General features: G+C 42.4%; 2 protein-coding genes across 2 annotated transcripts; both read right to left on the bottom strand.

Moving 5' to 3' along the window:
- Nucleotides 1-14,408: 14,408 nt before the first annotated feature.
- vma21 (vacuolar ATPase assembly factor VMA21) lies at nucleotides 14,409-16,470 on the bottom strand. The gene is made up of 3 exons (XM_038988876.1): nucleotides 16,307-16,470; nucleotides 15,700-15,809; nucleotides 14,409-15,470 (listed from the first exon to the last, which is right to left on the bottom strand). Exons 1-3 carry the CDS (start codon nucleotides 16,366-16,368, stop codon nucleotides 15,325-15,327), a joined length of 318 nt encoding a protein of 105 aa, XP_038844804.1. The 5' UTR covers nucleotides 16,369-16,470; the 3' UTR covers nucleotides 14,409-15,324.
- Nucleotides 16,471-19,637: 3,167 nt separating this feature from the next.
- Nucleotides 19,638-24,318, bottom strand: mtnr1c (melatonin receptor 1C). Its single transcript, XM_038988212.1, is given in 8 exon segments — nucleotides 19,638-19,765; nucleotides 22,138-22,270; nucleotides 22,272-22,315; nucleotides 22,318-22,393; nucleotides 22,395-22,567; nucleotides 22,570-22,867; nucleotides 22,869-22,930; nucleotides 24,255-24,318. Coding segments are annotated over 8 exon segments (978 nt in total).
- Nucleotides 24,319-25,080: the final 762 nt, after the last annotated feature.

Raw genomic sequence — 25,080 nt, 5'->3', positions numbered from 1 at the left:
TATGCATGCATTATAGTGCTGTAGCCTTAGTTCTAATGCCGCATTAAAACAACTGGAAACTGGGAACTCGAAAATCTCTGATTTCTAATTTCAGTGCGTTCACGTCAACTGGGAACTCCGATTGGAAAAATCGTTTTGAATAGTCATCCAACTCGGAATTCCAACTCTGGATTTGGGCCTCTTTTTAGAGCTCCGACTTTGCGACTTGAATATCAATGACGTTATGATTTGATCTCGTATTTTTCTGAGTTCCCAGTTGTCGTGAAAGCACCATAAATTGACGCGTGCCCAGCAGCCAACTAAGTTACACAACAACCATTATTTTGCAAGTACAGGGCTTCTGCGACTTGCAAACGTCCATCGCAGTAAATTATTGAAATTGCAGAATGGACTGATATTGTGTCACTACCTTAACACTTATTTGCTTTTTATGTCTAACCTTATTGCCTCATTCAAATAATCACCTACCATTGGCCTATTGACATGTGGTGCACATATTGGACAAAACTACATAGGCATATGCTACAGCTCAAAGTAGCCCACTATAATTTAATTAAAAGGGTGGGTTAAACTGGGTCATACAGGGTCTTTACAGTCTGTGTACAGGACAGATAAAGGCCACAGTATTGCCATCTGGTGACAGACATGATCATTGGCAAATTATGATTTTTCCCTCAAAAAATCAAACCCAACTCATAATAGAAAATAAGTATGACTTTTGTATCTACAATGATTTAGAAATCCCATGAGACGTTCACATTATCTACAGTATATCACTGAAACATTCAAATGTCATTCTTTTTTTTTTTTTATGATTTCCACATTTACATGGATTAACAGGTGGAAAATACATTTCCAGATAACTGAATTTGTGACATCTATCATACTTACAAATGAAATTCAAAATTTGCATCAACATGATCACTTAACCTATGTGTGAGATATTTTTACATTTGCATAAGCAATGGTGTGGCATTGCTAATCTTATTCACCAGCAGATTATCAAACCTTGTGGCAAGTAAGGTTTTGGTGTGGAATGTTTAAAGTTAGAATCCTTAGTTGCTACATCCATATTTTGACTTTAATTACATATACCCATTGATTCTTGAAGAATATAACCTATCAATGCCTGATGAGCTTAGTTCAATTGCTGTGCCCCATCAGAACCCAAAATATAACCTTGTTTTACTCCAATGTTTGTAAACACTACTGTAAATGTAAACAAACATTGTATAGTCTCAAAACATGGTTAAAAATATAATTTGCATCCTCTGTCTATGAATTTGAGAGTGGTGACATTTCTCCAGGCCCATCTGTCAACTTTTTACCGAAACAGAGGCGGGGTGTCCACTTTGTTATTGTTACAATTAAGGATTCTAGCTGTACTTTCTTAATACGTCATTGTTGTTTTGCTTGCTTGAGTTATTTGTCTTGGTCAGAGAGCTGCGTTCACATCCAGAATCCTGGCCCAAGAAGGGTTAGAATTTCTATATTTTATAGTGCATGTTTAACCCTCCTATTTGCTATTTTGACCTATTTTCATTCACTTCAAACCAAAATGCTTGCAATACATTTTCTACCCTGGGTAGGTTTTAGGCAGTTATATGCTTCGTCATGCTTCGTCATCATTCATACAAAAAATATACCATTATTTTTGAGTGCTTTATAAGCAAGCAGTACATAAACTCTATTAAAACCCTTAAAAATGTGATGTATAACCGAACATATTGAGAGGGATTTCAAGAGTCCTTGCTGTTACACATATGCACTCAAAAACAACTTTGACCTGAAGTGAATTGATTTGGAAATCTGATAATAGCACAAACTTTATGGAAATCACTTCTCTTTGGTGAATCACCCTTGGTTACATTGCATGATAACCTTACAGGATATGAGTTCAATGTGTGTCCATGGCGACAGGGTGACTTCAGTCTATTTCAGAAGAGGGGTGCTGAGGGTGCTGATAAATCTAAATCAAATAAAAAGTAAGGGTGCTGAGGGTGCTGATAAAAAAAATTATACAAAAATTATATATACAAAAGATATCCCACCACATTAGTACACTAGTCGTTTATTACTCCTGTATGATTAATCACATTGTCTGAAAGTATTCAAAATACACTGACAACATCACAAATACATTATCTGTACAGCTAAAAACAAAAATCCAATGTAAAAACAAGTTGACATTGAGGTTAAAGAAAGTGTGCTTTCTCAATTTACCTAATTTTTTAAACTCTTAATTTAGACAAAATCAAGACGTCAATATTCCTGTAATGTTTTTTTTATAAAAAATCTTAAATTACAGCTTAATTTGAGCCAATTCAGAACAAATCCTGCGATTAACTGAATTACATTTTTCTATTGTTTGACAGCCATACATAAAACATGACTATTATAACATAAAAAGCAATCACTACAGTTAATGCCTACACAGACATGTATTAGGGGTTGTCCTAGTATCCATGGTAGCAGTTGCATAAATTATAAACTTCCTTATTAACAATTCACATCTCACACACCAGTGGAGTCATCATGGTATATCTTCTTTCGTCATTAGTTTACCAGGATCCATGAAGCAATGACAAGTAAATACAATTAACTGTGTTATACAACTCCCATCTACCTTACAGACCTGGCAACCTGAGGTTATGCCATCATGGTGAGTCAGAGAAGAGTGAAGAAATAAAGTGAGAAACACACATTTACACGCACACATTTACACACAAATGACAATCAATTAACGCAAGCGTCCAGCCAGTCACATACTGTGTACTGCTGTGATTTAGTAGTTCAGCATTTCTCCAAAGCCAAACAAGAGAACTTCACATACAGACACATACAGCCTGTCACTACCTCTCTACAAAACTAACACAGTACATACAGTGTACATACAGTATGTGATCAATTCTCTTTCCTTAAACATATATTAACGCAACAGTATTTTAATGTACAGTACATTTGATTGGATTTTTATTTATATCACTAACATTTAGGAGATGTTTAGGAGACTTGTTAAAACAAGTTATGTTGACAACGGCTCTCTCTATTCGATTCAGTTTGTCAACTAGACCTAACAGAACTGTTTGGGATTGAGACAAACATGAATTCAAGTTTGAAAACAGTCTGAAAGAGAGCTGCTTATATATGAGGAATATGCTGGTGTAATTGTCTGTTTCAGTCTTTCATTCAATCCATTGAGACAGTTATACAACCCTCCAATCCAGTGGTGACCCGTCATTCAGGGCATGTGGGGCAGAGCCACGCTTGTTTTGAGCCCCACATTTGTAGCTATGTTTTTGCATGTTATTTTGGCATTAATACGTGTCACATATCATTTTGCAAACAATGTAAAATATATATATATTTCATTGAGTTAATAAAGCTGCATACAAACATGGTCTCTTTTTATGCTTTCTTGAGTAAAGCATCTCCAAAATGCAGGTGTTTCAGCCTAGCTCAGTGCTTTCTGTGGAGGTGGGGCAGCCAGCAGAAAATACAGAGCATAGGGGTTGGTAATGTTCTCTAGTTGCGCTGTGATTGACTCAGTGTTCCAAGGGTAGAGCTCGAAAATTCAAGCCCCTTGTGTGCTACCATAGAGTTACATTAGAAGTGCCCCTCCAAGAAGGCGCAAGGTCATTGGCCATTGGCCATAGATACAATGACATCAAATCACGTTTTGTATTTACAGTAGCTTTGACTGGACTGATCAATCAATCAAATGTATTTATAAAGCCCTTTTTACGTCAGCCGATGTCACAAAGTGCTATACAGAAACCCAGCCTAAAACCCCAAACAGCAAGCAATGCAGATGTAGAGGCAGATGTAGAAGCACGGTGGCTAGGAACAACTCACTGACTGATCATGTCAACATAATACTTTCAAAATCTTAACTAGCTGTCATCATCATGAATGAAGTCGACAATCTACTGGCAAATCATTTAAATCAGATCATATAAAGATAAATAATGAAGAGAAATTATAAATAAAACGTATTGGTGCTCATCGGCCATTGGACATAAACAAGTTGGAAATCACAAATTCAACAATGAGTGATTTGGAAGGAGTCAGTGGCTGACTGCAAGCATTGCAAAGCAATCACTAGCCTGCTATCCAGTGGAGTGGCTGTTGAAGAGTCTCTTTTTGCCAAGCTTAAAATTATAAACATTCAACATTGGCCAATGCAGTCAATGAAGCATTATTTGTTCTGCGCTCATAACAACTGTTAACTCGGAACTGAGAAATCTGACTTCAGTGAGTTCAAGACAACTGGGAACTCGGGATAAAACGAGCTCCGACTGGGAAAATACGTTTTGAACTGTCATCCAACTCGGATTTGTAAGTCAGGAACTCGGGCCTCTTTCTAGAGCTACAACCTGAGGATCACTAACGTCATCATGATTCGACCTTGTTTTTTTTCCAAGTTCCCAGTTGTCTTGAAAGTTTGATTACAAAATTTGCACACGAAGGACCGCCACTCCACCTTCCTGTTCAAGTGAGCACAGCACAACAAGGTGAGTCCAAAAATGTATGGTATGCTGCTGAATATATTATGTAATATGCCAGGGAGATATGTATACTGTAGCTAAAAAAGTAATACTAAGTGTATGTTGTGTAGTAAGCTGTTAGTAGCCCACCATAATAATTTGATCTATTTCCCCTCTTAATTTTTCCTACTGTTCTGACTTGACAGTGCACATGTGGCCTATAGCCTGATTAAGAGAAACGTTATCATCAAATATTGTAAGAGCTTGTCTGCTTATATGCCCCCTTTATTTATCCTACGGTTCTGACTTGGTGTACAGGGAAAACACTGTAAGAACGGCCCATGTTCTGAATTCTGTCGCTGTATACCACTGCTACACCTGGCTATCAGCAGAGCCTTGTTTGGCAGCAAAACAGTTCATTCAGCCTCATTTACTGCCTTTTAAAAAACATAGCTGATATGGCTGACTTGCTTAAACAAATGTGGTTTCTACGGAGAATTGAGATGTACAAACTACGGTATATGGGGACGACAAGCAGATAAGAGGCCATCCATAATTTTGATTAAGACATTAATAAGCTAGCTAGGACGGATTTAGTCAATAAAACTATTTGTTCAGCACTTTTGAAATGCACACAAAAAATTAGGGTTTCAACAACGGTTCTTCTAAGATCCTCAAAGTTCTTCGAAAAACCTTAGGGTTCTTGGCACTTAAAATGGTCCCCAAAAGGTTCTTCAAGAACCCCATAGGAGGTAGGGTTTGTCGAGGAACCTCCTTAGTTGGTGGGGGTTCTTGCAGGAACCTAACTGCCCAACTGAAACACTTGGATTTTAATTTAAAAGGACAACAGGTGCAGGCACTTAACTGAAACATGTAAAGGTCTCCTCAATTTAAGGTATTTAAGATAAGGTTTATATTGTTTTATGATGATACCATCTTTTCATATTTGTGCAAATCTTTCTAAAACAGAGAATAAGCAGAATTCAAAGGATATGAATCAACAAAGAGGTAAGAATATGTAAGCTATAAGAATATGTTGAAGGCAAGTTTTATTGGGTGAAGATGACTGAACTGCTCCCTTTTGTGTCTGTGTCTGTAGGTATACAGACAAGGAGGCATACATAGGTATGCCAATTGGTATTGGTATGTTATGCAAATTATATTTACCATCCTCCTCCCTTACCTCTTCAATGAATATCCCATAGGCCTCTACATTATCGACAAGGTATGTGATCAAGACAAAGGAGATTATTGTGGACTACAGGAAAAGGAGGACCGAGCACGCCCCCATTCTCATCGATGGGGCTGTAGTGGAGCAGGTTGAGAGCTGATGTGGACGCAAAGTTCCTTTGCATCCACATCACCAACAAACTAACATGGTCCAAGCACACCAAGACAGTCGTGAAGAGGGCACGACAAAACCTATTCCCCCCCCAGGAGACTGAAAAGATTTGTCATGGATCCTCAGACGCTCAAAAGGTTCTACAGCTGCACCATCAAGAGCATCCTGACGGATTGCATCACTGCCTGGTACATCACCCAGTACATCACCGTGGCCAAGCTTCCTGCCATCCAGGACCTCTATACCAGGCGGTGTCAGAGGAAGGCCCTAAAAATTGTCAAAGACTCCAGCCACCCTAGTCATAGATTTTTCTCTCTGCTACCGCACGGCAAGCGGTACCGGAGCGCCAAGTCTAGGTCCAAGAGGCTTCTAAACAGCTTCTACCCCCAAGCCATAAGACTCCTGAACATCTAATCAATTGGCTGCCCAGACTATTTGCATTTCCCCCCCCTTCCACCTTTCCAGAAACAAGTCTCTCACCGCTTGCTATAGACCACCCTCTGCCCCCAGATGTGCCCTGGACACCATAGGTGAATTGATTGCCCCCCATCTATCTTCAGAGCTCGTGCTGATAGGTGACCTAAACTGGGACATGCTTAAACCTCGACGCTAGGGGTCATATCTTTTATATTTTTTAAAAATAACGTTCCCAAGGTAAACAGACTCTTTCTCAGGTCCAGATCGTAGAATATGCATATAATTTACAGATTAGGATAGAAAACACTCCAAAGTTTCCAAAACTGTCCAAATATTGTCTGTGAGTATAACAAAACTGACTCTGCAGGCGAAAACCTGAGAAAATCTAAACCGGAAGTGATATATATATTTTTTTATCTGTGTTTCCTGGCCTGTCTTTCTTCCATTTAAAGGGGTATCAACCATATTCCTTTTCCAATGGCTTCCTCAGGCTGTGACCAGGCTTTAGACATAGTTTCAGGCTTTTATTTTGAAAAATAAGCTAGATTTTTCAAAAGTAGTCAGGTGTCCTCTGAATAGTTCCTGCGCGCGAGAGGGGAGTTCTCCATTTTCTTTTTCTCTCTTATTGAATAGGTTACGGGCCGGTTGAAATATTATCGATTATGTTTGTTAAAAACAACCTGAGGATTGATTATAATAAACATTTGACATGTTTCTACGACCATTACTTTTTGGAATGTTCGTCGAACGGAACGAGGCTTTGGTTTTCTGAACATAACGCGCAACCCAAACGGCGTTTTTTTCTTATAAAAGTAATATTTATCGAACAAAAAGAACATTTGTTGTGTAACTGGGAGTCTCGTGAGTGCAAACATCCGAAGATTATCAAAGGTAAGCGATTAATTGTATTGCTTTTCTGACTTTCGTGACCAAGCTAACCAAGCTAATATAAGGCTAACTGTTCTAGCATTGATTGATACACTCACAAAAGCTTAGATTGCTTTCGTTGCAAAGCATATTATCAAAATCTGACACGATAGGTGGATTAACAACAAGCTAAGCTGTGTTTTGGTATATTTCACTTGTGATTGCATGATTATAAATATTTTTAGTAATATTTTTGAATCTGATACGTCTGGGAATTTTCTTCTGCCTTTCAGCACCGGAACGAGGCTGTAGTTTTCTGAACATAACGCGTAACCCAAATGGCGGTTTTTTGTTATAAAAGTCATATTTATCCAACAAAAATAACATTTATTGTGTAACTGGGAGTCTCGTGAGTGCAAACATCCGAAGATTATCAAAGGTAAGCGATTCATTTTATTGCTTTTCTGACTTTCGTGACCATGCTAATTTGGGGCTAGCTGTTCTAGCATTGATTGATACACTCACAAAAGCTTGGATTTCTTTCTCTGTAAAGCATATTTTCAAAATCTGACACGATAGGTGGATTAACAACAAGCTAAGCTGTGTTTTGGTATATTTCACTTGTGATTGCATGATTATAAATATTTTTAGTAATATTTTGCACCCTGCAATTCAGCGGTTGTTTAGGAAAATGATCCCGTAAAAGGGATCCGTGCGCAGAGAAGTTAACACCCTGGCCATCCTACAACCTAAGCTTGATGCCCTCAATCTCACACAAATGGTACAGGTACAACCCCAAATCCGTAAACACGGGCATCCTCATAGATATCATCCTAACCAACTTGCCCTCCAAATACACCTCTGCTATCTTCAACCAAGATCTCAGCGATCACTGCCTCATTGCCTGCATCCGTAATGGGTCTGCGGTCAAACGACCACCCCTCATCACTGTCAAACGCTCCCTAAAACACTGCACCGAGCAGGCCTTTCTAATCGACCTGGCCCGGGTATCCTGGAAGGACATGGACCTCATCCCGTCAGTAGAGGATGCCTGGTTATTCTTTAAAAGTGCCTTCCTCACCATCTTAAATAAGCATGCCCCATTCAAAAAATGTAGAACCAGGAACAGATATAATTCTTGGTTCACTCCAGACCTGACTGCCCTTGACCAGCACAAAAACATCCTGGGGTGTACTGTATTAGCATCGAATAGCCCCCGTTGATATGCAACCTTTCAGGGAAGTTAGGAACCAATTGGCACAGGCAGTTAGGAAAGCTAAGGCTAGCTTTTTCAAACAGAAATGTGCATCCTGTAGCACAAACTCAAAAAGGTTCTGGGACACTGTAAAGTCCATGGAGAATAAGCTCCTCCCAGCTTCCCACTGCACTGAGGCTAGGAAACACTGTCACCACCGATAAATCCACTATAATTGAGAATTTCAATAAGCATTTTTCTAAGGCTGGCCATGCTTTCCACCTGGCTACCCCTACCCCGGCCAACAGCCCTGCACCCCCCACAGCAACTTGCCCAAGCCTCCCCCATTTCTCCTTCACCCAAATCCAGATAGCTGATGTTCTGAAAGAGCGGCAAAATCTGGACCCCTACAAATCACGCGGGCTAGACAATCTGGACCCTCTCTTTCTAAAGTTATCAGCCGAAATTGTTGCAACACCTATTACTAGCCTGTTCAACCTCTCTTTCGTATCGTCTGAGATTCCCAAAGATTGGAAAGCTGCCGCGATCCTCCCCCTCTTCAAAGGGGGAGACACTCTAGACCCAAACTGCTACAGACCTATATCTATCCTACCATGCCTTTCTAAGGTCTTCGAAAGCCAAGTTAACAAACAGATTACCGACCATTTCGAATTCCACCGTACCTTCTCCACTATGCAATCTGTTTTCAGAGCTGGTCATGGGTGCACCTCAGCCACGCTCAAGGACCTAAACAATATCATAACTGCCATCGATAAGAGATAGTACTGTGCAGCCGTATTCATCGACCTGGCCAAGGCTTTCGACTCTGTCAATCACCCCATTCTTATCGGCAGACTCAACAGCCTTGGTTTCTCAAATGACTGCCTCGCCTGGTTCACCAACTACTTCTCAGACAGAGTTCAGTGTGTCAAATTGGAGGGCCTGTTGTCCGGACCTCTGGCAGTCTCTATGGGGGTGCCACAGGGTTCAATTCTCAGGCAGACTCTCTTCTCCGTATACATCAATGATGTCGCTCTTGCTGCTGGTGAGTCTCTGATCCACCTCTACGCAGACGACACCATTCTGTATATTTCTGGCCCTTCTTTGGACACTGTGTTAACTAACCTCCAGATGAGCTTCAATGCCATACAACTCTCCTTCCGTGGCCTCCAACTGCTCTTAAACGCAAGTAAAACTAAATGCATGCTCTTCAACCGATCGCTGGCCGCACCTGCCCGCCCGTCCACATCACTAATCTGGACGGTTCTGACTTAGAATATGTGGACAACTACAAATACCTAGGTGTCTGGTTAGACTGTAAACTCTCCTTCCAGACTCACATTAAGCACCTCCAATCCAAAATTAAATCTAGAATCGGCTTCCTATTTCGCAACAAAGCCTCCTTCACTCACGCCGCCAAACATACCCTTGTAAAACTGAACATCCTACTGATCCTCGACTTCGGCGATGTCATTTACAAAATAGCCTCCAACAAGCTACTCAACAAATTGGATGCAGTCTATCACAGTGCCATCCGTTTTGTCACCAAAGCCCCATATACTACCCACCACTGCGACCTGTACGCTCTCGTTGGCTGGCCCTCGCTTCATACTCGTCGCCAAACCCACTGGCTCCAGGTCATCTACAAGTCTTTGCTAGGTAAAGCCCCGCCTTATCTCAGCTCACTGGTCACCATAGCAGCACCCACCCGTAGCACGCGCTCCAGCAGGTATATTTCACTGGTCACCCCCAAAGCCAATTCCTCATTTGTGTCACGCTCGTTGAAATGAGTAGACCAAGGCGCAGCGTGAATAGAGTTCCACATATTTTTTAATATACTGAAACTCACCAAAATAAAACAATAAAGCATAAACGAAACGTGAAGCTACTAGAGAAAAATCAGCTTACTATGGTCAGGGCGTGACCGTATGCCCCCCAAAGGTGCAGACTCCGACCGCAAAACCTGACTCAATAGGGGAGGGTCCGGGTTGGCATCTATGATGGATGACGCAGGGCGTCGGGGGCGGCTCCGGTGCGGGACGAAGTACCCACTCCCCTCGCAGATACGTCTTCCTCCATGGCGGTTCTGGTACGGGGATCATCGCCGGAAGCTCCGGACCGTGGGTCGTCGCTGGAGGCACCGGACCGTGGATCGTCACCGGAGGCTCCGGACTGAGAACCCCTGCTGAAGGCTCTGGACCGCAGATCATCGCTGGAGGCTCTGGACCGCCAACCGTCGCTGGAGGCTTCGTCGCTGGAGGCACCGGACCGTGGATCATCACCGGAGGCTCTGAACTGGGAACGACCACTGGAGGCTCTGGACTGCAGCTCGTCGCTGAAGACTCTGGACCGCAGATCATCGCTGGAGGGTCTGGACTGCAGATCGTCGCTGGAGGCTTCGGCGCTGGAGGCACCGGACCGTGGATCATCGCAGGAGGCTCTGAACTGGGAACCACCGCTGGAGGCTCCGGACTGCAGCTCGTCGCTGAAGACTCCGGACTGCGGACCGTCGCTGGGGGCTCCGGACTGCGGACCGTCGCTGGAGGCTCCGGACTGCGGACCGTCGCTGGAGGCTCCGGACTGCGGACCGTCGCTGGAGGCTCCGGACTGGGGACCGTCGCTGGAGGCTCCGGACTGGGGACCGTCGCTGGAGGCTCCGGACTGGGGACCCTCGCTGGAAGCTCCGGACTGGGGACCGTCGCTGGAGGCTCCGGACTGTGGACCGTCGCTGGAGGTTCCGGACTGTGGACCGTCGTTGGAGGTTCCGGACTGTGGCCCGTCGCTGGAGGTTCCGGACTGTGGCCCGTCTCAGGAGGTTCCGGACTGTGGCCCGTCGTTGGAGGTTCCGGACTGTGAAACGTCGCCGGAAGCTCTGGACTGGGAACTGTTGCCGGAAGCCCTGGACTGGGAACTGTCGCCGGAAGCTCTGAACTGTGGAGGCGCACTGGAGACCTGATGCGTGGGACCGGTACAGGTGGCACTGGGCTGATGACACACACCTAAGGGCGAGTGCGGGGAAGAGGCACAGGACGTACTGGACTGTGGAGGTGCACTGGAGACCTGATGCGTGGGACCGGTACAGGTGGCACCGGGCTGATGACACACACCTCAGGGCGAGTGCGGAGAGGAGGCACAGGACGTACTGGACTGTGGAGGGGCACTGGAAGTCTAGAGCGCAGAGCTGGCACAACCCTTCCTGACTGGATGCTCACTCCAGCCCGGCAAGTGCGGGAAGCTAGCACAGGACGCACTAGGCTGTGAAGGCGCACTGGAGACCTGATGCGTGGGACCGGTACAGGTGGCACCGGGCTGATGACACGCACCTCAGCACGCCCGCTCTGCAGCGCTCTCAACGCCAGCACCTCTCTCCGGAATCTTGCGTCGAACTCCTTACTCGACTCCCTGACTGGCTCTAGTTCACTCCTCGGCTCCGCCGACTGCTCCATGTGCCCCCCCAAAAAAATTATTGGGGTTTCTGTGGCCTTCCTCCCCGACGTCGTTGCTGTCCTCTCATGCTCCTAGGCGACTCCCGCCAAGGAAGACGATCCTGCCCTGCCAGGATTTCCTCCCAAGTCCAGGATCCCTTCCCATCCAGGATCTCTTCCCAAGTCCAGGATACTTCCTCCTCCTGGGCACGTTGCTTGGTCCTTTGTTGGTGAGATCTTCTGTCACGCTCATTGAAATGAGTAGACCAAGGCGCAGCGTGAATAGAGTTCCACATATTTTTTTTATAAACTGAAACTCACCAAAACAATAAAGCATAAACGAAACGTGAAGCTACTGAAGTGTACTCAGGCAACTCAATGTAGACAAGATCCCACGAATACCAATGGGGAAATGGCTACCTAAATATGATCCCCAATCAGAGACAACGATAAACAGCTGCCTCTGATTGGGAACCATATCAGGCCACCATAGAAATACAAAAAACAGCTAGATGACCACCCAAATCACTATTACGCCCCAACCAACACAGAGAAAAAACAGCTTACTATGGTCAGGGCGTGACACTTTGGCCACTTTTCCTTCCAGTTCTCTGCTGCCAATGACTGGAATGAACTGCAAAAATCCCTGAAGCTGGAGACTCATATCTCCCTCACTAACTTTAAGCACCAGCTGTCAGAGCAGCTCTGCACCTGTACATAGCCCATCTGTAAACAGCCCATTCAACTACCTCATCCCCATACTGTATTTATTTATTTATCTTGCTCCTTTGCACCCCAGTATCTCTACTTGCACATTCATCTTCTGCACATCTATCACTCCAGTGTTTAATTGCTATATTGTAATTACTTCGCCACCATGGCCTATTTATTGCCTTACCTCCCTTATCTTACCTTATTTTCACACAATGTATTTAGACTTTTTCTACTGTATTGTTACTGTAGTATGTTTCTTTATTCCATGTGTATCTCTGTGTTGTTGTATGTGTCGAACTGCTTTGCTTTATTTTGGCCAGGTCGCAGTTGTAAATGAGAACTTGTTCTCAACTAGCCTACCTGGTTAAATAAAGGTGAAATAAAAAATATATTTAAAAGAAATTCTATGCTGCTGCTACTCTCTGTTATTATCTATGCATAGTCACTTTAATAACTCTACCTACATGTACATATTACATCAATTACCTCGACTAACCGTTGCCCCCGCACATTGACTCTATACCCCCTGTATATAGCCTCACTATTGTTATTTTACTGCTGCTCTTTAACTATTTGTTACTTTTATTTCTAACATTTTAGAAATGTGTTACTATTTGTTACTTTTGTATTTTCTTAAAACTGCATTGTTGGTTAAGGGCTTGTAAGTAAGCATTTCACTGTAAGGTCTACCTGTTGTATTCGGCGCATGTGACAAATAAAATTTGATTTGACAACCATTATCCAAACAGGTTTTTTCCATCACATTCACCACAAATACCAAAGGTATGAATTCTGTTGTGTGCATGTTTTGTTAATCATCTGTATAATTACATTTTTGGGGATTAACAGACTTCACCCTCCCTACATCTCTGATGAATATGACAGGAAACTTGTTCAATCACCATGTACTGCAAAATCATTCTGGCTATGGATACAGAGAACATCAACACATTAACATCGATACAGAGGATATACCCATTGGACTTGGGGCTCTGCTGGGAGTTTATCTCATATTTAGATTTTTAAATGCTGCTTTGCCATTAAAATCATATACACTGAGAACTAAAATATTGTGTTATTGTTGTTATTCATATTATTATAATTAATAATAACAGGGGAGTTGGGGGGGTAGTTTAAAAATGAACCCTGAAAGGTTCTTCAAAAGGTTATTTGAGAATCCATTGAAAGGGGTTCTTTGAAGAACTTATAGGGGTTCCCCCACAGTTTCAATTTGAAGAACCCCTAAAGGATACTCCAGAAACCTTTTCATTTCTGAGTGTATGGTGTTGGGACTGCTGTTGGGACTCTGCTGCTGGGACAGCTTTATGCAGGCCCTAACAGTTTGTGGGCAGCGTTTGTCAGCGTTATAGTGCAATTAATGTATTGTTTAGTGTTGTGCAGTGGCTTTGCTGGCATGCATCCCAATTGTGTTTTTTTTGTTTGCCACACCAATAATTACACGCTAAAATCACCACTGCTCCAATCCTGACCTGAAACACATGGCTGTCAGTCTTGCTGTGACAAGTTGGTTTCAGAAAAGGTTTGTGTTGTACGTGTAAGTGCAGTATGTCTACCAAGTACTATTAATTATATGCTCATTACATTGATCTGAAGTTTTACATAAATTCAGCCTGAATTAAATCTGAGGTTTAATGCTAGTTTTGCCTTTTTGTAGGATGCATAGTTTTTCTTTGAGGGAATGGTTAGATTTCTTAATCATTGGGCATTTAAGTAGAGCATTACAAAGTTACTAGGCCAATCAGTGGCCTTGGTTTCCATATTTCCTCCATCAGAAGCCAGACATGTTCTCAAGGTTTCCATGGTTGTCTTAACTGTCCATGTTTTTAAACTCTTGGTTTGCTGCCTGTCATGAAGTCAAGACCTTCATTCTTTCTTGTTTTTCTAGTAAGTATTTGCTGTGTGAATTGAAGGCATTTTTGTTATAATTCTTGAACCACAAATCAGAGATGAATGCTTTATTGAACAACCCGTTGTTTTCCACCAATGACTATTCTATTTCATCCAATTGTCAAACCCTGACAGCACACCTTCATGGTGTCAGTTTGAATATATTTTTGTTGAGACAAGCTTACAGAAAGAGACCCAGAGTGGAGGTCTCTGCAAGCATGATCAATAAAAACGACTTCATGGGTATTTCACGTATCATTATGAATTGTATCAAATTAGGTGAAAACAAACATAGAATACAACATATGTGACAGTCAAAAAGAGCCTTGGGAGTTCAACAAACTAGAATGTGCAAATCACATTTGAAGGAATCTGTGAGGAAAAACATGCATTCTAAAGTAAAAAAACAGATGAAGTGAAGATAGATTTGTGGTACATGACATCAAGACTTATCAGCCATCTATTTTATCCATTATTTTGATACAATCTAACCTCCAATGATGCAAAGCCACAGGTGTTCATATTAGGTTGAGACCTACAGATGTTTCTCAAGTATTTAGATTCAAACAATGACTGAATGATGATTGATTACCTTAATGGCATATGGCAATACACCAAAATACAATGCTCTTCCCTTACCTAAGAAAACCTATCAAAAACATGCTTTTGACTCATCCCCAAAGCCCTGTTTCCAGGTTAGATTTAATAGGGTCCCATGTCTTAAAAATAGTTGTCCCTAATTTTTTAACTGCTAAAACTGGACAAACTCATTGAGCAATTGCTGCATATTCTTATGCCTGAACACCACATTGCATACTTTCGTGCCTCTCCAAGCATATAAATCCTGAACATCAACCATCCACTATTGCACTGCATCAGTGGGCTCTAGGCTGTAGCCTCACTGTCTTCTCTGTGTGTGGTGGTGGTGATGTGGTCGTCCTCTCCTGGTCCACACACAGCCTGATCCTCCTAGTCCTGCTTTCCTTCTCTTGTCTGATGTGAGCCGGAGCCCTCATTCCATGCAACATACACAAAGAGGGCCAAGACCACATGGACAGCTATCACTGCCACGATGGCAGCATAGAAATAACTGTCATTGCTGGAATACCCAGAAGCTGAGGAAGCAAGAGAGACATTTTTTCTTTCTTGTATATGACATTAAAACAATATAGGCCTATGGAAAAGCCATCATGATGGCAGAAATGGATGTCTTTAGAAAATGACACGAAAAACAGACATTTTACATAAAATATTCCACTAAACAAAAACAATGTGGCTCCTGCTGCGCATAATTACATTTTTGGTGGGCAAGCAGTGGGCTACACCCTTAGCTATCAAATTTACCTTCAAAAATATATGATTTTGATGTAAAATATAATCCGATTGGCAGGGTTATCATCATGACCGTGAAAAACAGCAACGTCTTCAGTACAGACACCAATGATCCATCGTTCCTGAAAGAGAATGAAACAAAGAAAACACCTTTTGTTTTAATTTAGACGACTTTGTGACCACATTTCACAAATCTAACACTTTACTTGTTAGAGTCATACACTGTTTCTTATACAGGGAAACAAAACGGAAATGTATAAGGAACATATTTAAATGTGTCAAGTATAATTTCTTCATATGCATGAACCCATTATTAATGTGGATGTATAACTGTAGAGTAATTTAGCTATTTCGTTAACCCTGGACAGAGAGAGCAGTTAGCTATATTTCTTGTCTGGTGATGATTTTGTAGGTGGTCAAATACTGTATGCCCATGGTGAGGTACAGTAGCTAACAACATTGCATGTAACCATGCAGCTACATGCAAGTAGATAGTATTGCATAAATTAAGTTCACAAACTGTGCTAGCAAGATATCTAGCTAGCTAGCAATCCATCCCGTCTTAGTTAGCTAGCATGGCTCCAGTTTCGCAACCTTTTGCCTATCCGTAATAACTTACCCTCTGAAATCTGGAACAGGACCTGGCATTGAGTTCAAAGATTGTTTATTATAGTTATCCATTTTTTGGTTTAACAATGACACAGGCAATATTTTTCTATAAAAGATTACTATGTCGATGGCTCTTGCAGTGTGGCGATGAAAACATAAAGGACTTCCTGGTAACATCACATGATCATGACGTATACATTTTAAAGGTGCACGGTATACAGTTGACCAAGTCGATGGTGCTGACGTTTTTATTTATTTAACATGTATTTAACTAGGCAAGTAAGTTAAGAACAAATTGTTATTTACAATGACGGCCTACCCCGGCCAAAATCTAACCCAGACGACACTGGGCCAATTGTGCGCCACCCTATGGGACTCCCAATCACAGCCGGTTGTGATACAGCCTGGAATCGAACAAGGATCTGTAGTGACGCCTCAAGCACTGAGATGCAGTGCCTTAGACCACTGCAACACTCGGGAGCCCCTGACATGGTATATATTTTTATTTGTGCAGTGTCAATCAGTGTTCTTTGTACCATGTCTATGATTTTAACAGGAGCATTTTATTCACCAATGTTACTGATGAGGATATTTTTTTACTATCTCTACAGATGTACTCACTTATTGTGGCTACTTCGCGTGATGTATTGTTTTCTCTACCTTCTTGCCGTATTGATGTTGTCTGTGCCGAATAATGTTTGTACCTGTTTTGTGCTGCTACCATGTTGTGCGGCTGCCATGTTGTGTTGTCACATTGCTGTGTTGATATGTGTTGCTGCCATACTATGTTGTTGTCTTAGGTCTCTCTTTATGTAGTGTTGTGGTGTCTCTCTTGTCGTGATGTGTGTTTTGTTCTATATTTTTATTTTTAATACCAGTCCCCGTCCCCGCAGTAGGCATTTTGGTAGGCTGTCATTGCAAATAAGAATTTGTTCTTAACTGACTTGCCTAATTAAATAAAGGTTAAAAAATAAATAAAACATGATGACCTGATGCTTAAATGTCACTTCATAGCCATTCTCCCAGAGAAAGACATATTCGTTCAATTGTATACAGTAAAACTATTTTTAAGACGTGAAAAGCATGCTGTTCAATGGAAATATGAGTCTATGTAATTGCATTATCTTACCACTAGATGGTAACATACTCTTAGAATCGGCACTAAACTAACGTGACAAACTACTAGGCCAACCTGTTTTACTCTGGTTTTACCAATGTGCGGTTTCGATTATTCTGGGTGCCGGGCACCGGTCTATGGCCTGTGACGTGATGGGCAAAAGTGGTACGGGAGGAGGGCCCGTCTCAAATCGAACAGTAATCTGCGTCGCTCCGTCATGTTGTCAACAAGCCAGCATCGTCCAGAAACATATATTTTCCATTAAATATATGTTTTAATTTTCAAACTAGTTTTTAACTGGAAGGCGGATAAAGCGTTTTTGTCAAAAGTATGTGAAGACACAGAATCCTACTCATTACTCCACATGCTAATTACGTCACTTTTGTTTTCAACTGGCTTCGCCGTGGGTTTTGAAATGGGCATCTGGCTCACGCCTGGGAGGCAGCCCGGTTCCAAAACGAATGTGAAAACATGCTTACCCGGGCGCACGGGGCCAGATGAATAAAATCCCCTCCCTGAATGTATGAAGGGTTTTACCCAACGATGTATAAACCCTGGATGCTATTTTGCAATGTATTGGCCAATGAGAGGCTTTGAAGCCACCGGTCGGCCATATTGGCACTCCAGAAGAAGCAGTCCTCTATAAGAATGAATTCTACAGTATTTCAATTAAATGTTTCACAAAGGACAAAATTACATGTATTTAAGTATTTTCGTTGTTGTAGTGGGGACAGTAACATTAGTACTTAAAAAAATATATACTTTAAGGAAAGGTTTTTATATATTATTTAGTTTTTTTCTTCAAAACAGCACCCACTGTCAGTCATCTAGTGTATATAAATAATTGGTTTTCTCTACCAAACTGCAATCTGTAATTTCACATTCGTTTATAAAAAATGTATGCCCCTCAAACTTGGATTTTGTTTTGAACAAAAACTTTTGTTGAAATGTTTGGGTAATGTCACTAATCACCATGACTCTTTCTCACTACTGTGCAGCACAGTCTTCACTGTATTTGTTTTTAAAAATTGAGTAGTAAGTTAAAGGATCCTCAATCCATCAATATGTGTTGCATTTCTACCAATGTCGGTTGACCAGTGCAAGAATCTCTTCATATATGATTGGCCTTGTATAGGAAGTGATTTATATGTTGCTCTTATCATATATTTTAGATTCAGAGAGGTACTGTATGCAATTACAATAATGTTTGGTTGCTTTCAATTGCCTTGGCAAAAAAACAGGTGCACCCAGGTCACCATGCAGTTTGACTGTATTAGAATAAGTGCATGACTTGCACTGACTGAGGCAGCAGAACACATCTCTGAAATAAATCAACTCACGTCCTTACAGCGAGTGCCCTTTGCCAAAGTATGGAGAGTGAAGTGATTACACAGCCCATAAAGCCACATATATTGATCAACCAGGTACCCAATGAACAGAAAAACTATTCTTGAAGGGACATACCACCCAAAGGCAGGCCCGGACTTCCAAATCTGGGGCCCAGGGTCACCTACCTACATTTAAAAAAAAAATCCAATCGCTAGTAATTACAATCTTGTCTCATCGCTACAACTCCCGTACGGGCTCGGGAGAGACGAAGGTCGAAAGCCGTGCGTCCTCCGAAGCACAACCCAACCAAGCCGCACTGCTTCTTAACACAGCGCGCCTCCAACCCGGAAGCCAGCCGCACCAATGTGTCGGAGGAAACACCGTGCACCTGGCCCCCTTGGTTAGCGCGCACTGCGCCCGGCCCGCCACAGGAGTCGCTGGAGCGCGATGAGACAAGGATATCCCTACCGGCCAAACCCTCCCTAACCCGGGCGACGCTAGGCCAATTGTGCGTCGCCCCACGGACCCCCCGGTCGCGGCCGGCTGCGACAGAGCCTGGGCGCGAATCCAGAGACTCTGGTGGCGCAGCTAGCACTGCGATGCAGTGCCCTAGACCACTGCGCCACCCGGGAGGCCCCCCCTACCTACATTTTTTTGGGGAAAACAGCTAGCTTGCTGCAATTCTACACATTTTGCCATGGTGCAGATATTTTTTCTTCAGTTTTATAGCTTAGGTCTATCTCATGCTATTTTACACATTTTACCATGAGGCGAAAATAACATTTTGCAGTTTTAAAGCTAATTTCCTGCAATCCTACACATTTTGCCATGGCTTATGACGTGTTCATATGCTATCTCGGGGGCCTGACCTCCAGGGGGACCTCAACTGATATGTTCATATGCTATCTGAGGTGGGGGGCTCGACCTCCAGGTCGATGTGTTCATAATATGCTATCTGAAAGCCCCCTGGAAGGTCGGGCCCCAGGCCACGTGCCCTGCGTGTCCCCGCTCGGTAATCTGGCCCTTCCCAAAGGGCCACAACATTATATCACTTCAAAAGCACTTGATTCACTTTATTTGTTTGATATCCAATGATTGTGTAGTGTGATTATATCCCCCATTCACTGTAGCAGGACACTGTTAACTGTTATTGATTTGGCTAGGGGATGCTCACATTCCATACATTCTATAGAGGAAGCTTTTGCTGCGTTCATTACATCCTTGACTTTAGTGAGTCGGTTTCTTCCTCGTCATGAGCTGGGTGGTCAACTTGTGCCTCAGCCCTCTTTGATTCGTGCCTCTTTGCTTATGTTTACACATGCACCATATCCAAACACACCACACTTGCCTACCCCACACCACTCTCGCAACGATAGTATAGGATGAAAGACAAGCGGCATGCAGAGGTCATAACAATGCACATGGCAGGATTGGAATATAAATGTTTCTTTAACACAGTTCTAGTTCGGTCCCATAAAAGCGTGAGTGATGAGTGATTAAAGTCAGATAACATCAGAAATACATTAATTCATTTTTTTCAATTTAACTAGGCAAGTCAGTTAAGAACAAATTCTCATTTACAATGATGCCCTACTCCAGCCAAATCCAGAAGACGCTAGGCCAATTGTGCTCTGCCCAATGGGACTCCCAATCACAGCCAGATGTGATACAGTCTGGATTTAAACCAGGTAGTATAGTGACTTCTCATGCAGTGAGATGCATTGCCTTAGACCGCTGCGCCACTCAGGAGACCAATAAATGAGACTAGTCCCACAATTAATAATTAGCAACTTCTGAAATGCTGTTTATTTTTGGTAAGACTCTTTTTATAGGTACGTGAGATGAATTGCAATTAGTTTGGCAATGTTCTGTACTCTGAATCATCAACCCCAAGGTGTCCCAATGTCCCATGTATGATCAATTATACTATGCATAAAGTGATTTCTCCTTCATTCAGCACTTGATTAGGATGAGATACATTAAAGGTGAAAATGACACATTTTAGATGGGACTGATAAGGGACAATATCACAGATGAGGTCAAAACTGTTTTGTTCTCATTACCTGGTTGACACATCAGTGTCTTGCTTTAAACTCCTTTGGTACTTGTATTGTTTCATATATGCTCTATGAAAATTTCTACATACAATTTATGAAGGACAACTTTCATGTGTAAATCTTGGCTGCAATACAAACTTTTCTCTACACTCTAAAAACAAAAAGGTTCTTGGAGTACCCTTTAGGGGTTCTTCAAATTGAAACTGTGGGGGAAACCCTATAAGTTCAAAGAACCCCTTTTAATGGATCCTCGAAGAACCTTTGGAGAACATTTTGGGGATTATTTTTTAAATACCCCCCTATTATTAATACGCATAACAATGACACAATATTTTAGTTCTAAGTGTTTATTATGATTTTAGTGGCAAAGCAGATTTAAAAAAAATCTAAATATGAGATAAACTCCCAGCAGAGCCCCAAGTCCAATGGATATATCCTCTGGTGTGTTGATGTTAATGTGTTGATGTTCTCCGTATCCATAGCCAGAATTAGTTTGAAGTGCATATTCCGAAGTGTAGGGATGGTGAAGTCTGTGAATCCCCAAAATAGTAATTATACAGATGATTAACAAAACATGCACACAACAGAATTCATACCTTTGGTATTTGGTGAATGTGATGGAAAAAACCTGTTTGGATAATGGTTGTCAAATCAAATTTTATTTGTCACAAAAAACTGTTTTGATAATGGCTTTCATACACATATCTTGTCCATAATGTAGAGGCATATGGGATATTCATTGAAAAGGTAAGGGAGGATGGTAAATGTGATCAGCATAACATACCAATACCAATTGACATACCTTTGCGTGCCTCCGCAGTTCAGTCATTTGCACCCAATACAGCTAGCCTTCAACATATTCTTATAGCCTACAGTACATATTCTTACATCTTTGTTGATTGATATCCATTGAATTGTGTACATTTCCTGTTTTAGAAAGATTTGCACAAATATGAAAAGATACATGGTACTGTATCATCATAAAATAATATAAATTAAGATCATACAAGGGACAAACCTTACCTTAAATTGAGGAGATCTTTACATTTTTTAGTTAAGTGCTTGCACCTGCTGTCCTTTCAAATCGAAATGTTTCAGTTAGGTAGTTAGGTTCCTGCAAAAAAAAAAAAAAAAAAACACTAACTAAGGAGGTTCCTCTTATTTTTTAACACATTTATAATTTGAACAAATAAATTTTTCTTGTGCCATCTCATAGTATTTTAAAGGAGTAAGTGAACAGTCATTTGCTATTTACCTACAGGTTCACCCTCACCTGATTGCTGTTTGACACTACATGTGACTGTTTACTTGTTGTTCTTATAAATCCCACAGTCCCACCCCTGGAGCCTTCCACAAATATTGTTAATGCGGTGCACAGCCGTAGGAAGATGCGCTGGTATTCCTTACGAAAGTTCTGATTGAGTAGCCCGTAGATGACAGCATTGAGACAGCTGTTGAAATAGGCCATAAAAGTAACTAGTGACAAAAAGCCATTCTGGGATGTTTGGCACCATCCTTCCGGGACAGTGGCCACTGCCAGGCCAATGAAGCTGAGTGGTCCCCAGCACACAGCAAACAATAGGAACACAAAAAAACATAGTCAAGAAGTTGTGAAGGTCGCTGGGCTTTAGTTTCTGCTTGTCATTTGGTATCACCCTTTGTTTCATCTGGATGACTAACACCCAGATCCTCAGGTAGCAGTAACAGACCACCGAGAGGGGCACCAGGAAGTGGATGAGCACCACAGAGATGGTGTAGTAGGAGCTGCAGCCTGGGCGAAGGTGCAGGACTAGATGCGTGGGTCGTACTGCAGTGAGCCCACAAAGAAGTTGTGCACCGTGACCATGGTAGTGAGCAGCCAGGTGATGCCCAGGTAGCAGCAGGTGTTCCTGGTGCTGAACAGGCAGTTGTAGTGCAGGCTGTGGCAAATGTAGCAGTAGCGGTTGATGGCAATGACCGTGATGTTGAAGATGGAGCCAATGACACTGAGGCCCATGATTAAGACGCTGAGCTGGCAGTGCACATCCCCAACTGTCCAGTCATTGTGGAAGATGGCCAGGAGAGCCAGGAGGTTAGGGGTACACTGCCACCACCATGTCTGCCACCGACAGACTCACCACAAAGATGTTCCCTACAAGAGACAATATTAAATTTTAGTAGTCAAACTTACTGAATACAAACATGCTTCCATATTAAATACACTATATATACACACACACAAAAGTATGTGGACACCTCTTCAAATTAGTGGATTTGGCTATTTCAGCCACACCCATTGCTGACAGGTGTATAAAATCGAGCACACAGCCATGCAATCTCCATAGACAAACATTGACAGTAGAATGAAAGTCACTGAGCTCTTCAGTAAGGCCAACGTGGCACCATCATAGGATGCCACTTTTCCAAGAAGTCAGTTCGTCAAATTTCTGCCCTCCTAAAGCTGCCCCGGTCAACTGTAAGTCCTGTTATTGTGAAGGGGAAATGTCTATGAGCAACAACGGCTCAGCCGCGAAATGGTAGGCCACACAATCTCACAGAACGGGACCTCCAAGTGCTGAAGCGCGTAGCTCGTAAAAATCGTCTGTCCTCGGTTGCAACACTCACTACAGAGTTCCAAACTGCCTCTGGAAGCAACTTCAGCACAATAACTGTTCGTCGGGGGCATCATGAAATAGGTTTCCATGGCCGAGCAGCCACACACAAGCCTCAGATCACCATGTGCAATGCCAAGCATCGGCTGAAGTGATGTAAAGCTCGCTGCCATTGGACTCTGGCGTGATAAATCATGCTTCACCATCTGGTAGTCCGATGGACGAATCTGGGTTTGGCGGATGGCAGGAGAATGCTACCTGCCCCAAATCATAGTGCCAACTGTAAAGTTTGGTGGAGGAGGAATAATGGTCTGGGGTTGTTTTTCAAAGGGTCGGGCTAGGCCCCTTAGTTCCAGTGAAGGGACATCTTAACGCTACAGCATACAATGACATTCTAGACAATTCTGTGCTTCCAACTTTGTGGCAACAGTTTGGGGAAGGCCCTTTCCTGTTTCAGCATTACAATTCCCCCGTGCACAAAGTGAGGTCCATACAGAAATGGTTTGTTGAGATCGGTGGGGAAGAACTTGACTGACCTACACAGAGCCCTGACTACAACCCTAACGGACACCTTTGGGATGAATTGGATCGCCGACTGCGAGCCAGGTCTAATCACCCAACATCAGTGCCCGACCACACTAATGCTTGTGGCTGAATGGAAGCAAGTCCTCGCAGCAATGTTTCAACATCTAGTGGAAAGCCTTCCCAGAAGAAGGCAGCAAAGGGGGGACCAACTACATATTAATGCCCATGATTTTGGAATGAGATGTTTGATAAGCAAGTGTCCACATACTTTTGATCATGTAGTGTATGTCTGAGTGTTTCAGTGCATACTAATCTCACGGCCAGACAGTTACTGCATACTATTCAGCGACGCACGGTCCAGAGTCTGTGAGCAGAGTTGAGGGGTGGAGCTGCTCACATCCATGTCCTTTCTTCTCCGCTAAAAACCGCTCCACGCTCACAGAATAACTACTGCTCCAAATTCGCTCCATTCATTAAAATCACAATTAAACCAACACCCATCTATTTTTGTGACTACCTGGACCTACCATTTGGGTTTGAAGTATTGACACTTAACCATATGCTTTGAATGAAAAGTATTTTAATAAACATGAAAATATTAATGTAAGAAGCGCTCATCATTTCAAATAGGCTACATGTCATATTAAACAGCATATAAACACTTTAAAATAGGTCAGGAACCAGACAGGGAGCCTGAGAAGGAACATAAATGAACTATTTAGGCTATATTATTTCAAGGGTATAACCTACAAAGAAATACAATGTGAAGCATTTGCGAATGCGACACACTAGGCTGGCAGTCAGGGACATTACGCCCTCAGCATTTAAACATTTAGTTGAATTAAATCATTATTCTATAAATTGCGTATATAGGCTGTGACTTACTTAGAAATAAATACAAAATAAATGAAAAATGCCTTATTAGGCTCAGTGCCTTTTGAATAAATTTTTTTGAAACACCAGTTTGGCCAGAGTCTGTGGCTTCAGGCTCATGCGATGGTACCTTGAGAGAGAATATCCTCTCCATGCTTGCAGAGCCACTGGGGATACTAAACACCTTTTTGGCCACTCTTGCCAGGCTGGGCAGGGATTCAGAGTATTTTTTTCCTCTATAGGTAGGGATAAATGTTTTTAAATAACCCAATCAAAACGGAAAGCTCCTTGA

The sequence above is a fragment of the Salvelinus namaycush genome, chromosome 3 (assembly GCF_016432855.1).
Source record: "Salvelinus namaycush isolate Seneca chromosome 3, SaNama_1.0, whole genome shotgun sequence".
NCBI classification, from domain to species: Eukaryota; Metazoa; Chordata; class Actinopteri; order Salmoniformes; family Salmonidae; genus Salvelinus; species Salvelinus namaycush.
The sequence above is the reverse complement of the archived record's forward strand: the minus strand, read 5'-3'. Positions and strand labels throughout refer to the sequence as shown.